Genomic DNA, 12,470 nt, shown 5'->3' with positions numbered 1-12,470 from the left:
AATTTAAGCATTCTCCTTAAAAACATCATTTATCCCAGATACACACTAGCACTGGCTTTTTTAATGTGATGAGGCAATTACTAGTTAGCAAGAAATTTTATTATCATTTTAATAGTTTTATGAAGTTGGACTATAATCTAAGGCAAAGGTCATGTCAATTTTCCACAGTAAAACTGGCATATTTTTAAGTTAGAGGTCTTGTCTTTTCTTAATTATATTCAATCATATGATTGGAAAATTGCAAAATTCAGTGATTCCCAGTGAGTTTTCTATTTCTTCACCAAATGAGTTGAGTTCTGTTGTTTGGCAGTCACTCAGAGTGTGTTAAACTGCAGTGTGCTTTATCATTGTTCTTCTAAGACCTTGGACTAAATAAACTTCACCTAATAAACTCCTCTTCCAAGGTTACAAGTTTTGTAATTGCAAGCATTTAAAAAGCCAACTTTTGGAAATAATTTTCCTATAACATGTCAAGTACTAGGCAGAAGAAAAAGTGAGAAACTCATTGCAGATACATGATTATTCATAGCTACTATGAAGGGTAGATGGTGGCTTTTAGTACATTTAACAGGAAGAACATCTATTTTTTACCATTGTAATTACATGGTACTGAAGCACCTTTACAAATCCATTGGCTGAACTTTGGTACCTTGGCCTTAGTCTTTTCCTTAATGGGTTCTATTTGAGTTGAGTAGTTTTCAGTTTTTTGTTTTTTTTTTTCAAATTTGTCCTTGATATGTGAGGAGGATGGACATAGCCTGTGTAGTTTCTAGAATGAAACTCCCTGCCAATAATCTGTTTAAATGGTAAACTTAGTTGATGCCTGAAAGCATACGTTGGAAGTACCTTGAACAATCAATTCCTTGAACAATTAGAGCAATGCATTTTAAAGGAATTTAATAGTCCTTATTCCAGAGTTTCCCTTATGCTGTTAGCTGTGCTAGGATATGACATTATCACAACATTCAATATTTACTGAACTCAAAATGAAATAGATGCTAAACTGAACTATGAGATAATACATATCCCCTGAGAATGTGGATTCTAAGGAGCTGGCTAGTTTGAGACTGCATTTCATTCCTCTACTAGAGGCCTGGTGCACGAAATTTGTCAACTATGGGGGGGAGTCCCTCAGCCTGGCCTGTGCCCTCTTGCAATCTAGAACCCCTCAGGGGATGTCCAACTGCCGGCTTAGGCCTGATGCCCCCTGCGCTCACCAGCCGTGAGTCTGGCTTCTGGCTTAGCGGCACTCCCACAGGGGAGCACACTGACCACCAGGGGACTACTCCTGTGTTGAGCATCTGCCCCCTGGTGGTCAGTGCATGTCATAGCAACTGGTTGTTCCACAGTTTGGTCGATTTGCATATTAGGGTTTTATTATATAGAATTGTTATATCTTGACTTAAAGACCTGGTGTCCTCCAGGAAGGTGAGTAATGCTATTCCATAAATTCAAGCTAGTTAAGATTTATGATTTTTAAATATACTTTAAAAACTTGTTCAAAGTCATATTGAAGTCCAGTGTGGTTGCCTATAATATACACTATGGAGAGGAATGAAATAAAAGATCAAACACAGAAGAATGCAGAGTTTTTACTCCTTTAAAAAATTTTTAAAATTTAACTTATACTGTTTAAATAGTTGAGGATGATAGTAAAATAGAGCCATTGTCACATGCTGTATGTAAGTGAGGCTTAGTTTTCTCTCAAGAAATGGTTTTGGCAATATAAATTTATGGCAGATGGTAAAGAGGGGGACTCGTTTAGTAAAGATTAGCCGGAATTGAAGGCTGTATAAAACACTTCCCTTCACTGCGTTTCTAGCTGACTCATGTCATTCATCTTGGGCTTAAATTCTATGGCCAAAGATTCTATTCCTCAACTAATACGAATACTTTTAGGAATAAAAATAAGGAGTCACTACAGTCTTTAAATATGACATAATTTTATGTAACCCTGTCTTGGTTTCATATACTATATAATCTTCTAACCTCTACAGTCTTATCTTGAGTCATAACTTATAACATCAAATGTAAATGTGACTCACATAGTAGTTGCCAACAAACATGGTTAGAGATTCTGTCAGCAAGCATGAAAAGATAATACACCTAAAGTTAACCAATGTAATATGCTCCATAAAATGATTACTCTCAAAATAACCCCAATTACCTTTTATTGTTTTGGCAAATTATACGAGTATGATGTAAAATTGTCATTATTCTCTTACTTCTCTTTCTGTGGTTCTAATACCAGCCAAAGTGAAGAACTAAATTACACATACACAGACACACACAAGAATATTAAGGGTCTTTGGTTCTTTCTTGGGATGTTTTGCAATTACTTTGTAGAGATAAACAAGGTCCAGTTTTGAAGGTTTAAAACTTTGGTGGTGCTGTTGGTTTTTTAACTTGTGAGGAAAGCCTGTAAAAAGTCTCCACTGCCTACATATCTTGGGATACAGGGGAAAGGAGAAGGGTCTTAGAATTAAGGGTGAGGTTAGGAATAAGGTTGCCATTGACAAGTGGGAGTTTATTGGGTGGGAGAGGCTTACTGAGAGGGGTAATGGAGGGAGACTTTTCAAATATGGCTAAAATACTTCTGAATCACATGAGTGTTAGGCTTGCTTAAAATTCTAAATTTTCTATGACACTGTGGCTGATCTCTTGATCTCTTTTCCCTCCTGGTTCTGCTAATGTGTTTTTTCCTTCCTCTGGGGGTGGTGAGCGGTCTATAAATAATATCTTATGTAGAGCTTCCTCTGATCTCTGCCCTTTGTTCTCATGTTTAGTGAGCTAGGTGAGCATTTAGCTTTTCTAGGTAAACATTTTTCAATCATTAAACCTTTGGGTGAAGAATGTAGAAAAACAGTTTTTTATACCCCTCTGTTGATCTTTTTCAGTATCTTTTAGAAGGTTGAAGTGAGAGAAAAAAAAGCATTTTTCTTTGGATCATGCTGAATAGCAAAATGATAATGCTTTCCCTTTTTATTTAATGTGTATTTTTAACCAGTGTATGAAGAGTCTATATGTGTAATATGTGGGACATAAAAACTGTCAAGTGTGTTTTGCTCTCATTTCCATTAAACTTTTTTGATATATATTACTAAGCTATCAAAATGTCTAGGAGTCTCAGAAAGAAGAAGCTCTGAAAAAGGGTTGTTTGTTCCATTGCTAAGGTTAATAGATCTGTTATAAGAAGAAGATGTGTTGTTCGTTGAGCTTGTGTATCTTTAAACACATGTGAAGCCAGATTTTAAGGAGGGAAGAGAGATGAGCTGAGAAATATATATTAAAGTAAGACATAGCAACACATGCTCACCCTCTTTAGGCATTAAAGGGGAATTTTATATTCGTGTGACCACTTTACACCATGTTTTTCAAATATTTAAGATAAATATTGGTTTATAACTGATATTTCACCTTCTATAAATTTGCCTTGTGAATTCATAACAGAATTCACACAGTGGTGGCTATTTTTACCCATAGTAGGCTCTACCTACATGGATAAATCTGTAATGCATATATTTCTACCTTGTTTTAAAAAATTTAGTTAAATCATTCTTAAGGATTTTGTGGTTACTGATAGACAGATATAAAACCTTTGGTTCTGCCCTAACTGGTTTGGCTCAGTGGACACAGCATCGGCCTGTGGACTGAAAGGTCCCAGGTTCGATTCCAGTCAAGGGCATGTACCTTGGTTGTGGGCACATCCCCAGTAGGAGGTGTGCAGGAGGCAGCTGATCGATGTTTCTCTCTCATCAATGTTTCTAGTTCTCTATCCCTCTCCCTTCCTTTCTGTAAAAAATCAATATAATATATTAAAACACACACACACACACACACACACACACACACACACACACACACCTTTGGTTCCTTTGAGTTTGTTTTCTTTCTCTCTAATATTAGGGAAAGGTGCAGACTACTGACTCTATTTGGTGTATTTTTTTAAAATTTATCTTTATTGTTGAAAGTATTACAGATGTCTTCTTTGTTTTTTTCCCCCCATTGACTCCCTCTACCCTGCACCTGCCCCTCCCAGGCCTTCAACACACTATTGTCTATGTCAGTGGGTTATGCATATAAGTTCCCTGGTTAACTCCCCCACAAACAACAACAACAACAAAACCAAACCAAAACAAAAACTAATTAATGATATAATAAGGTTTTAAGACTCTAGGAAAGGAGACATTTTGGTAGTGCTGATGGGGGTGGAAACAGAGGGGTTGATGTTGCCGTGTCCAAGGTAAGTTAGAACACTTTTAATTGCTATTCATGATTCTCATGTTCCTAGGTGGATTAAATTTGAAGAAAAAGTGGAAGAGGGTGGGGAGAGATGGAGCAAGCCCCACGTGGCCACATTATCCCTTCACAGCTTATTTGAGCTGAGGACGTGTATAGAGAAAGGATCCATCATGCTTGACAGGGAGGCTTCTTCTCTCCCACAGTTGGTGGGTAAGTATGTTGTTTTAAATTCCTATCATTTTTTCATTGTTCCCTACCTATTCACGAGTTTCCATCAATGCCGATGACTTCTAGTGTAAGCAGAGTTGAATATTCTAGAGCATTTATTCTCTCTCTTTTTTTTAAAAAATATATTTTATTGATTTTTTTACAGAGAGGAAGGGAGAGAGATAGTTAGAAACATCGATGAGAGAGAAACATCGATCAGCTGCCTCCTGCACATCTCCTACTGGAAATGTGCCCGCAACCCAAGTACATGCCCTTGACCGGAATCGAACCTGGGACCTTTCAGTCCGCAGGCCGACGCTCTATCCACTGAGCCAAACCGGTTTTGGCTCTCTCTTTTTATGTTATAAAACTAATAAGGTTTTTTGCAGAAAATTTGGAAAATATTGAGAAGAAAATTTAAAAAGTCATTCATTGCACCTAACATTTTGGTGTGTTTTCATCAGTTTTGTTTTTCAATCTTCTCTCTTAATGCTTTTTATTTTTTAATGTTATTTTATAAAAATTAATATTGTGATTATACTGTATGTATATGGATATGCATTTATTTCTGGGATTAATATTTTGAATGGAGTCCCCACCCAATTTTTGGTTATATTGGACTGGATGTCTGGATACTAGATTTCTAGAAGTCTTTGACCTTAGACATTGAACTGCTCTGGGCCTCAGTTTTGTTGTCTGTACAATAGGGTTTAAATCCTCTGTAGGAAGGAAAACAATCTAGTTCCTGGGTTAGGACTGATTTCATAGACGGAAGTCAAACTTCTTTAGCTGTAGGTAGAGAAAAGTTGTGTGGACAAGAAGCCAGAAGAACCTTATGGGTTAGTGACTGAGTCAGATCAGGTTAGTTCTGAGTGTCATTTGAACAACCATCTGCAAGTCGGTAAACCTAATGGTGCAGGGCAGCTTGGGCATCTTTTGAAATTAGAGTTGTGTAGTGAATGTTAACTCACCATGTAGAACATCTTGGGCACACATCACTACATTCCAGACAGCAGTAATTGTTTTTATTTTCTAGCAGAACCAGACGTATGGCCTAAGTGGCCTTAATTACCCTTCAGATCTGGGTGTACTGAATAACAACATAAATGTGTTGCTCATTGAGCACACCTTCAAAAACAGGTGCAGGGGCTCTGCCTGTTATTCCTGGGAAAATTCCATAACCAGGTGACCATTGGACCTGTTTGGATACTACGCTTTCCCAAGGGGTCTTCAGGATGCCTACTTTGGGATTATGGGGAAGAGAATGTGGATCATGGCTCTACAGAAAGGGACTAGTGTAAAGTTTCTGTGTAATTTCAGATTGCTGCAAAATTTCTTTGATTATCTTTAGACAAAAGGCTTGCCTATGACATCTGTGTCTTTATAGACACTGGGGAGGTTATAGCACTTATACTGAAAGAAAAGATTTGTTGTCAAATGAGGCATCTATCTAGCTGATGTATATGTATTCCATTCTTCTTTAGAGAGCTTGTTAGATTTGCAAAGAAACCCCATACTTTTCATGCATCTGACGTATTGAAGGTGCATGAGAAAGGAGAAAGACCAATGTGAAGATGCTGGGTGCACAGAATTAATGAGTTCATGCATTTATTCAGCAATGATGTGTAAGCTTCTGCAATGTGCCAGACACTGTTTCAGGCCCTGGAATTAGGTTTGCAAATCTACCACTTTGTAAACGGGATAAGTTACAAATCCATGTCTATATAGGTAGTTAGAAGATAATGTAGGAAATACAGCTCTGTGTAGAATTTTTCGTATTTGACAAAGCAGATGAGGCTGAAATGGACATTTGATATATGAGGAGAGATCTTGGATTATTTTATCAAGGGAAAGTAGGGCCCATCTACAAAGACAGAAGCAAATGGAAATGATGGTTTTCTAGGCAATTTGTTCCACTGGCTTTTTTTAAAAGTAAATTGAGATGTTACTTTCATGTTGTTTGGGTTTATTAAAAAAAAAAGATTTTTATCATTGAAACTTTTGTGGCTTTCAAATTCCATAGCTGAATGATGGTTACTTTAGCCAAGTGATTCTTTGAGGTAGATAAATGTAAGGATTCTTCCTTCTTCTTCTGCATCTCGCAACAAGAATGTAAAATCAGAAACATTAGGATTCTAAATTGAATAAAGGCATTCACATTGTATGTTCTTTACTTTTACAATGAGGGATACGTCAGCTTTTCTTATAAAGCATCTTATGAATAAATTAGGATAGAACAATAAGTGATCTCAGTGATACAAATACAACTCATGCTTCAGTAGAAACAGAAACATGGAGAACAAAAACGTGTCTCCTAACAGAATAATTTGCATATTGACGATTTAAGGTTTTATAATTGCATAAGCACCTTACAGAGCTGAAAGCATCCTAAGTATCAGGCTGCCAGAATTGTTTCAAGTATCCTTAATGGCCTACTGGCACTACAATGCACTCTTAAACATACATGTGTATCACTCTTCACCCACTAACTTTTTCTCATTTATTAAAGTCTGCATGAGAGAGTATCTAAAAAAGTGTTATGGTTAGCAAAAATCAATCCAATTTTTGAGTGAGAACTGCAATCTCTGTATTCTTAGACTTTAAGAACTCACCTGGAGCAAAAATGTCTGAAGTCAGACAAGTTGCAAAAATACATCAGAAATGCATACATGCAGGGCAAAATGGACTTTAGTAAATTGTGTCCTGGCAATGCCTAGGCAGTCTAAGGGGAGAAGATGTGTGTGGTTTAAAGGTCACCAGAAAGGTTCCTGTATTCAAAAGAAAAAGTCTCACCATAGGCTTTTGTTACTGCCTGAAATGTCATCGTTTGGAGATTTATTTCACCGAGCCCAGAGAGCCCTATATTAAAATCTACTGCTGTCTGACAAAGGTCCTATATTAATTCCATGAGACATAGAGTGGTGTTGTAGAAAGGATGGTGAGTTTACACTTGAAGAGGGTTTAATGAAAGTCTACGTCTACTAGCCTGGATGACCGTGGGATGGACAAAGCAAGTTACTTAACTCTTTAGTGGTCTCAGTTTACTCCTCTGTAAGAGGAGGATGAAGGTGGGCTTCTCAGGGTTTCTGTGAGAAGCAAGTGAGGGTATCAGGTGTGATTATTATGCTCTTACATAACTATGTCGGCATACATGAGTTTATCCAAATCTTTCTCCCTGTCACCCAGCAGAGGGCTGAGTGTAGACTGAGTCAGGTAGATGTTCAGGGACTTCATGAGCAGGAGAAAAGATTCTGAAAGGTGTAGTGGATGGACCTGGAAATAATTAACAGCTTCTGTGCTGTGCCTAGATGTGATCAACAAAGGTGATGAAAGTTAAAGTGGAATTACATACTTGGACTTTCTGTAAGACTGGCTTTGGATATTCATCACCAGAAAGGGTCATCTTAAGGAGCTTCTGTTCTTCCGCAACTAACCGACATTTTAGTTGAAGTAGAGGACACTCTCCCACATTATACTGGAGCCTTGTTAGCCAGTGACCAGAGAGGTTCTGATATTTACTACATTTAAGGAAGGTTTTCCAAGCATTTTGTGTTCTCACTTTAATTTTCCATTACCTTTTGTTACCAACTGTGAACTTTTTCTCTAACCTCCATGCATTTATTTAAAAAATGGTCATTAAATTTTAAAATTAGACACTACTAGGTCACCTTGTACTATCATCAGTTAGGTTTGCTCTGCAGTCCCTGGGGCGAGCAGGCAGAGAGGGCAGGGGTGCATTCTGGAGCTGAAAATACAGAGAAACAAGACAGAGGCAAATAAAGAGGCAAAAACAAAACAAAACAAAACAAAAAACAATTCACAAGCAAAAGAAAGAAAAGAAAGGACCAGATTTGCAGGAGTGCAAGGAGAAGAACATATTTGAGAGAGTGTAACTGACTGAAAAAAAATACTTAAACATCTTCTGAAACAATCTAAACCTTGCAGAAAGTTAAAGTATATGAAGGGGGGAAAGCCCTTATTTCATTTTATTTCATGTATTTATTTAGTTCTCATCCAAGGATATGTTTATTGATGAGAGAGAGAGAGAGAGAGAGAGAGAGAGAGAGAGAGAGAGAGAGAGGAGAGAGAGAGAAATATGGATCAGTTGCCTCCTGTGTGCATCCTGACTGAGAATTGGACCTGCAATCTTTTGGTGCATGGGATAATGCTCCAACCAACTGAGCCACCCAGCCAAGGCCCTGATTTTATTTTAAATGACAGAAGATAGAATGGTAACTTGAAGAGTTATTGTCATTATTTGTTTATCAAAAAGTTATTCTCTTTTTAGCAGAGGGTGGAGTTGTTTTGTCCTGAATTGAGTTGAGAATTATGTGCAGCTAAGTCTTAATTAAGATACATCTCCCCTCCACCCCATTTATCTCAACAAGTGAGAAGAAAAAGTAATAATAACAAGTGTGATTGTATCAAAGAAACAATAGCAAGATTTTTATCTTTTTTTGCAATCTACCTGCTACTCCTTCTTAGTGGCATCTGATGCTTTGAGTTTGCAGACATGAAGGAATCTGGTCATGAGCAGAGGGAAACTGTTTAAGCAGTTGTTCCTTGTCACATGTGCATAAAAAGAAATTCAGCCCACTTCTGATTCTCCTCAGAGCCTCTTCTTTTATTTTTTTTTGGCAGAATCCCTTCTTTAAAAAAAAATGTATTTTATTGATTTTTTTTTACAGAGAGGAAAGGAGAGGGATAGAGAGTTAGAAACATCGATGAGAGAGAAACATCGATCAGCTGCCTCCTGCACACTCCCTACTGGGGATGTGCCCGCAACCAAGGTACATGCCCTTGACTAGACTCGAACCTGGGACCCTTGAGTCCGCAGGCTGACGCTCTATCCACTGAGCCAAACCGGTTAGGGCCAGAATCCCTTCTTAAAGCTAATAGAAAATTTTGTCTTTAAAGTATTTATAGGATAAACACTGATTATTTTTTTAAAATATATTTTATTGATTTTTTACAGAGAGAAAGGGAGAAGGATAGAGAGTTAGAAACATGGATGAGAGAGAAACATCGATCAGCTGCCTCCTGCATACCTCCTACTGGGGATGTGCCCGCAACCAAGGTACATGCCCTTGACCGGAATCAAACCTGGGACCTTTCAGTCCACAGGCTGATGCTCTAGCCACTGAGCCAAACCAGTTAGGGCAGATTATTTTAGTAGCTTTATTATTACTATCATTATAATTCTACATTTAAAGTGTCATTCACATGTGAAGCAAGTACATTGGTATTTTCCTCCCCTCCTAACTAAAAAAAAAAACTGTCATTACAGGTATTTTATTATGATGGGACATGGATTAGGAAAATGTAGCTCTATTTTAGGAGTTCTCATTTTATATTTAAAGGCATTCCTGAGCTATGGCTGTGGGCAGATGTGTTAGCTTTTTTTTTTCTTTTACATCTTTTATATTTTCAGAATAGTAATATATTTATGTTTTATCACAAATCTATGTTCATTTTTAAACAATCAAGAAAAATATAACACAAAAATCAAAATACCACAAATCTGATCCTGCAGAGCTGTCCTCCTGCAATTTTTCTGTACGTTTCCAGATAAGAAATTTATTTTACAAAACAGGATCATACTATTACACTTTAATCTGCCTTTTTCTAAACTCAAAAACCTAATACAGATTTTCTTTCCACCTCATTAAATAGAAATATAAACATCATTTTAATAGCTGCAAAATACTTAAAAATCTATTATTGGGCATTGAATTGCCTTTAAGATTTTATTGTAAAGAAAAGAAGTGATGCAGCTGGTGTGGCTCAGTGGTTGAGGGTTGACCTATGATCCAGGAAGTCACAGTTTGATTCCCGGTCAGGGCACACATCTGGCTTGTGGGCTCGATCCCCAGTGTGGCAGCCAATTAATGATTCTCTCCATCGTTGATGTTCCTATCTCTCCCTCTCTTTCCTCTCTGAAATCAATAAAAAGATATAAAAACGAAATAAATAAAGGTCACTCAGGACTGGGTCCCCAGACCTCAGCTTAAAAAAAAAAAAAGTGAACATTTTTGTCCTCTTGTGAAATTGTTTCTTTAATATAGATTTCCAATGGTGACGTATTCAAAGGGCTTGAACATTTTATTATTATTTTTTTATTTTTATTTTTTATATTTTATTTTTTTTACAGAGAGGAAAGGAGAGGGATAGAGAGTTACAAACATCGATGAGAGAGAAACATCTATCAGCTGCCTCCTGTACACCTCCTACTGGGGATGTGCCCGCAACCAAGGTACATGCCCTTGACCGGGATCAAACCTGGGACCCTTCAGTCCGCAGGCCGATGCTCTGTCCACTGAGCCAAACCAGTTAGAGTGGGCTTGAACATTTTAAAGGGTTTTGTCATGTGGCTGCGGGCCTTCAGGACAGGTTGTGCTAGTTACTACACTCATCATCGGTATATGGAATTGCCTGTTGCACACATCCTTCATGTCATCAGGAATTCGCTTTTTACATTTTGCCACGTTAGTAGATTAACAGATACCTTGTAATTGGTTGCATTGTAAAATTTGTTTAAATTGCCTGTTAGTTTTGGAGTTAACTAATGTCTTGGGTGTTTGTATTTCCTTTAAGAATGTCTCCTTTGGCTTTTTTTTTTTCTTCTGTTGCATCGCCATCTTTCTGTTGGTTTGCAGAAGCTCTGCATGTATCAATATTCTTTTTGGTTTAGAGCAGTGATGGTGAACCTTTTGAGCTCGGCGTGTCAGCATTTTGAAAAACCCTAACTTAACTCTGGTGCCATGTCACATATAGAAATTTTTTTATATTTGCAACCATAGTAAAACACTTATATTTTTGATATTTATTTTATATATTTAAATATACATTTAAAAAAGAAAAATCAACCGAAAAAATGAATTCGCGTGTCACTTCTGACTCGCGTGTCATAGGTTTGCCATCACTGGTTTAGAGCTTCCTTTCAAATAAAGAGAAGTATTGTGTGATATGGAAGAAAATCTAAACTCTGAGTCAGAAAACCTGGTTTTATTTTGGGGTAGTTTGCCTGTAATTAGCTATGTCTGTGAACAAGTCTCTCTTGCCCAGTCTTTTCTCATCTGTGGAACAGGAGGTTGAACTGGACGCTCTCTGAGGTTCCTTGCAGCTCTGCTATCATGTAGGGTTGGCACATTCTTTCCCAATTGGTAACGTCTGTGGAGTTTTGACACTGAAGGCTTAATTTCAGTGTAGCTATGAGATGTTACTGCCCCCACTTTCCTTGAACGGTTTTGTAGTTTATGCTCAAAGAGTTCCCTGCATGGTGGGCCATTTTTATGGAAACTTAATGAAAGGCATAAGCCGCACAGATGTTTTAACCTGTGTAACTGGTGATTTCCAGGCATTACTAACAGGGCTGGCTGTGCCTATGTAGGCTTGGTTTGAGATTACAAGGGAGGGCAAGAATAGAGGGAGGCCCTGCCAGGAAGGGTAGATAAGAAACCCTTTAATCCACAACCCTGGCATTAGAGTAGGAGTTTGATAACACTTGCAGCAGATATGCTGGGGCTGTTTGTTTATTTTTGTGGTTCCGCTGTAAACTGGACTTTCCACATGGAACAAGACTTAAAGGGAAAGTAGAGGAGTTGTGTTTAGTAGCACCTAATTACTTTTGCTGTGGAGCAGAGGGTTCATTGCAATTACAGAATCAGTTCTGAGAGTTTGTTGAGCATGGTTTGCATACTTAAAAATGTTCAGCGCTAAAGGCCATTGTCAAAGCAAAAATTCCGATGGGAGAGACTCTTCCTGCTTTGCCCAGGCTCCCCACCAAGTGGTCCAGCGTGATGTGACACTTACGGCATCTGTGTAAGCACATGATGGAAAAATCTGGATTCTGCTTCTGTTTGGCTCCCAACTAGTTGATTGTACCCTGTGTAAATCATTAGTTTCTAGTGCTAGGCCGTGAGGCCCGGTCTGTGAGTGCTTGCTTTGTACAGGTGAGCTGCTAAGAGGTGCGGTCATGCCCCAGCCAACCCCCTTGAATATTCCTAACTTTACAAAAGGTT

General features: G+C 38.0%; 1 protein-coding gene across 1 annotated transcript in view; it reads left to right on the top strand.

Moving 5' to 3' along the window:
- Window positions 1-12,470, top strand: part of SLC4A4 (solute carrier family 4 member 4) — a 329,830-nt gene that overhangs the window by 142,265 nt on the left and 175,095 nt on the right. The window contains exon 5 of the mRNA XM_006094401.3: window positions 4,292-4,452. Coding sequence (XP_006094463.1) covers window positions 4,292-4,452 — 161 coding nt within the window. The remainder of the gene's footprint in view (window positions 1-4,291; window positions 4,453-12,470) is intronic.

This window comes from Myotis lucifugus, unplaced genomic scaffold (genome assembly GCF_000147115.1).
Source record: "Myotis lucifugus unplaced genomic scaffold, Myoluc2.0 scaffold_136, whole genome shotgun sequence".
Classification (NCBI taxonomy): domain Eukaryota; kingdom Metazoa; phylum Chordata; class Mammalia; order Chiroptera; family Vespertilionidae; genus Myotis; species Myotis lucifugus.
Note: the sequence above shows the minus strand (reverse complement) of the source record. Positions and strands in the feature narration are given on the sequence as shown.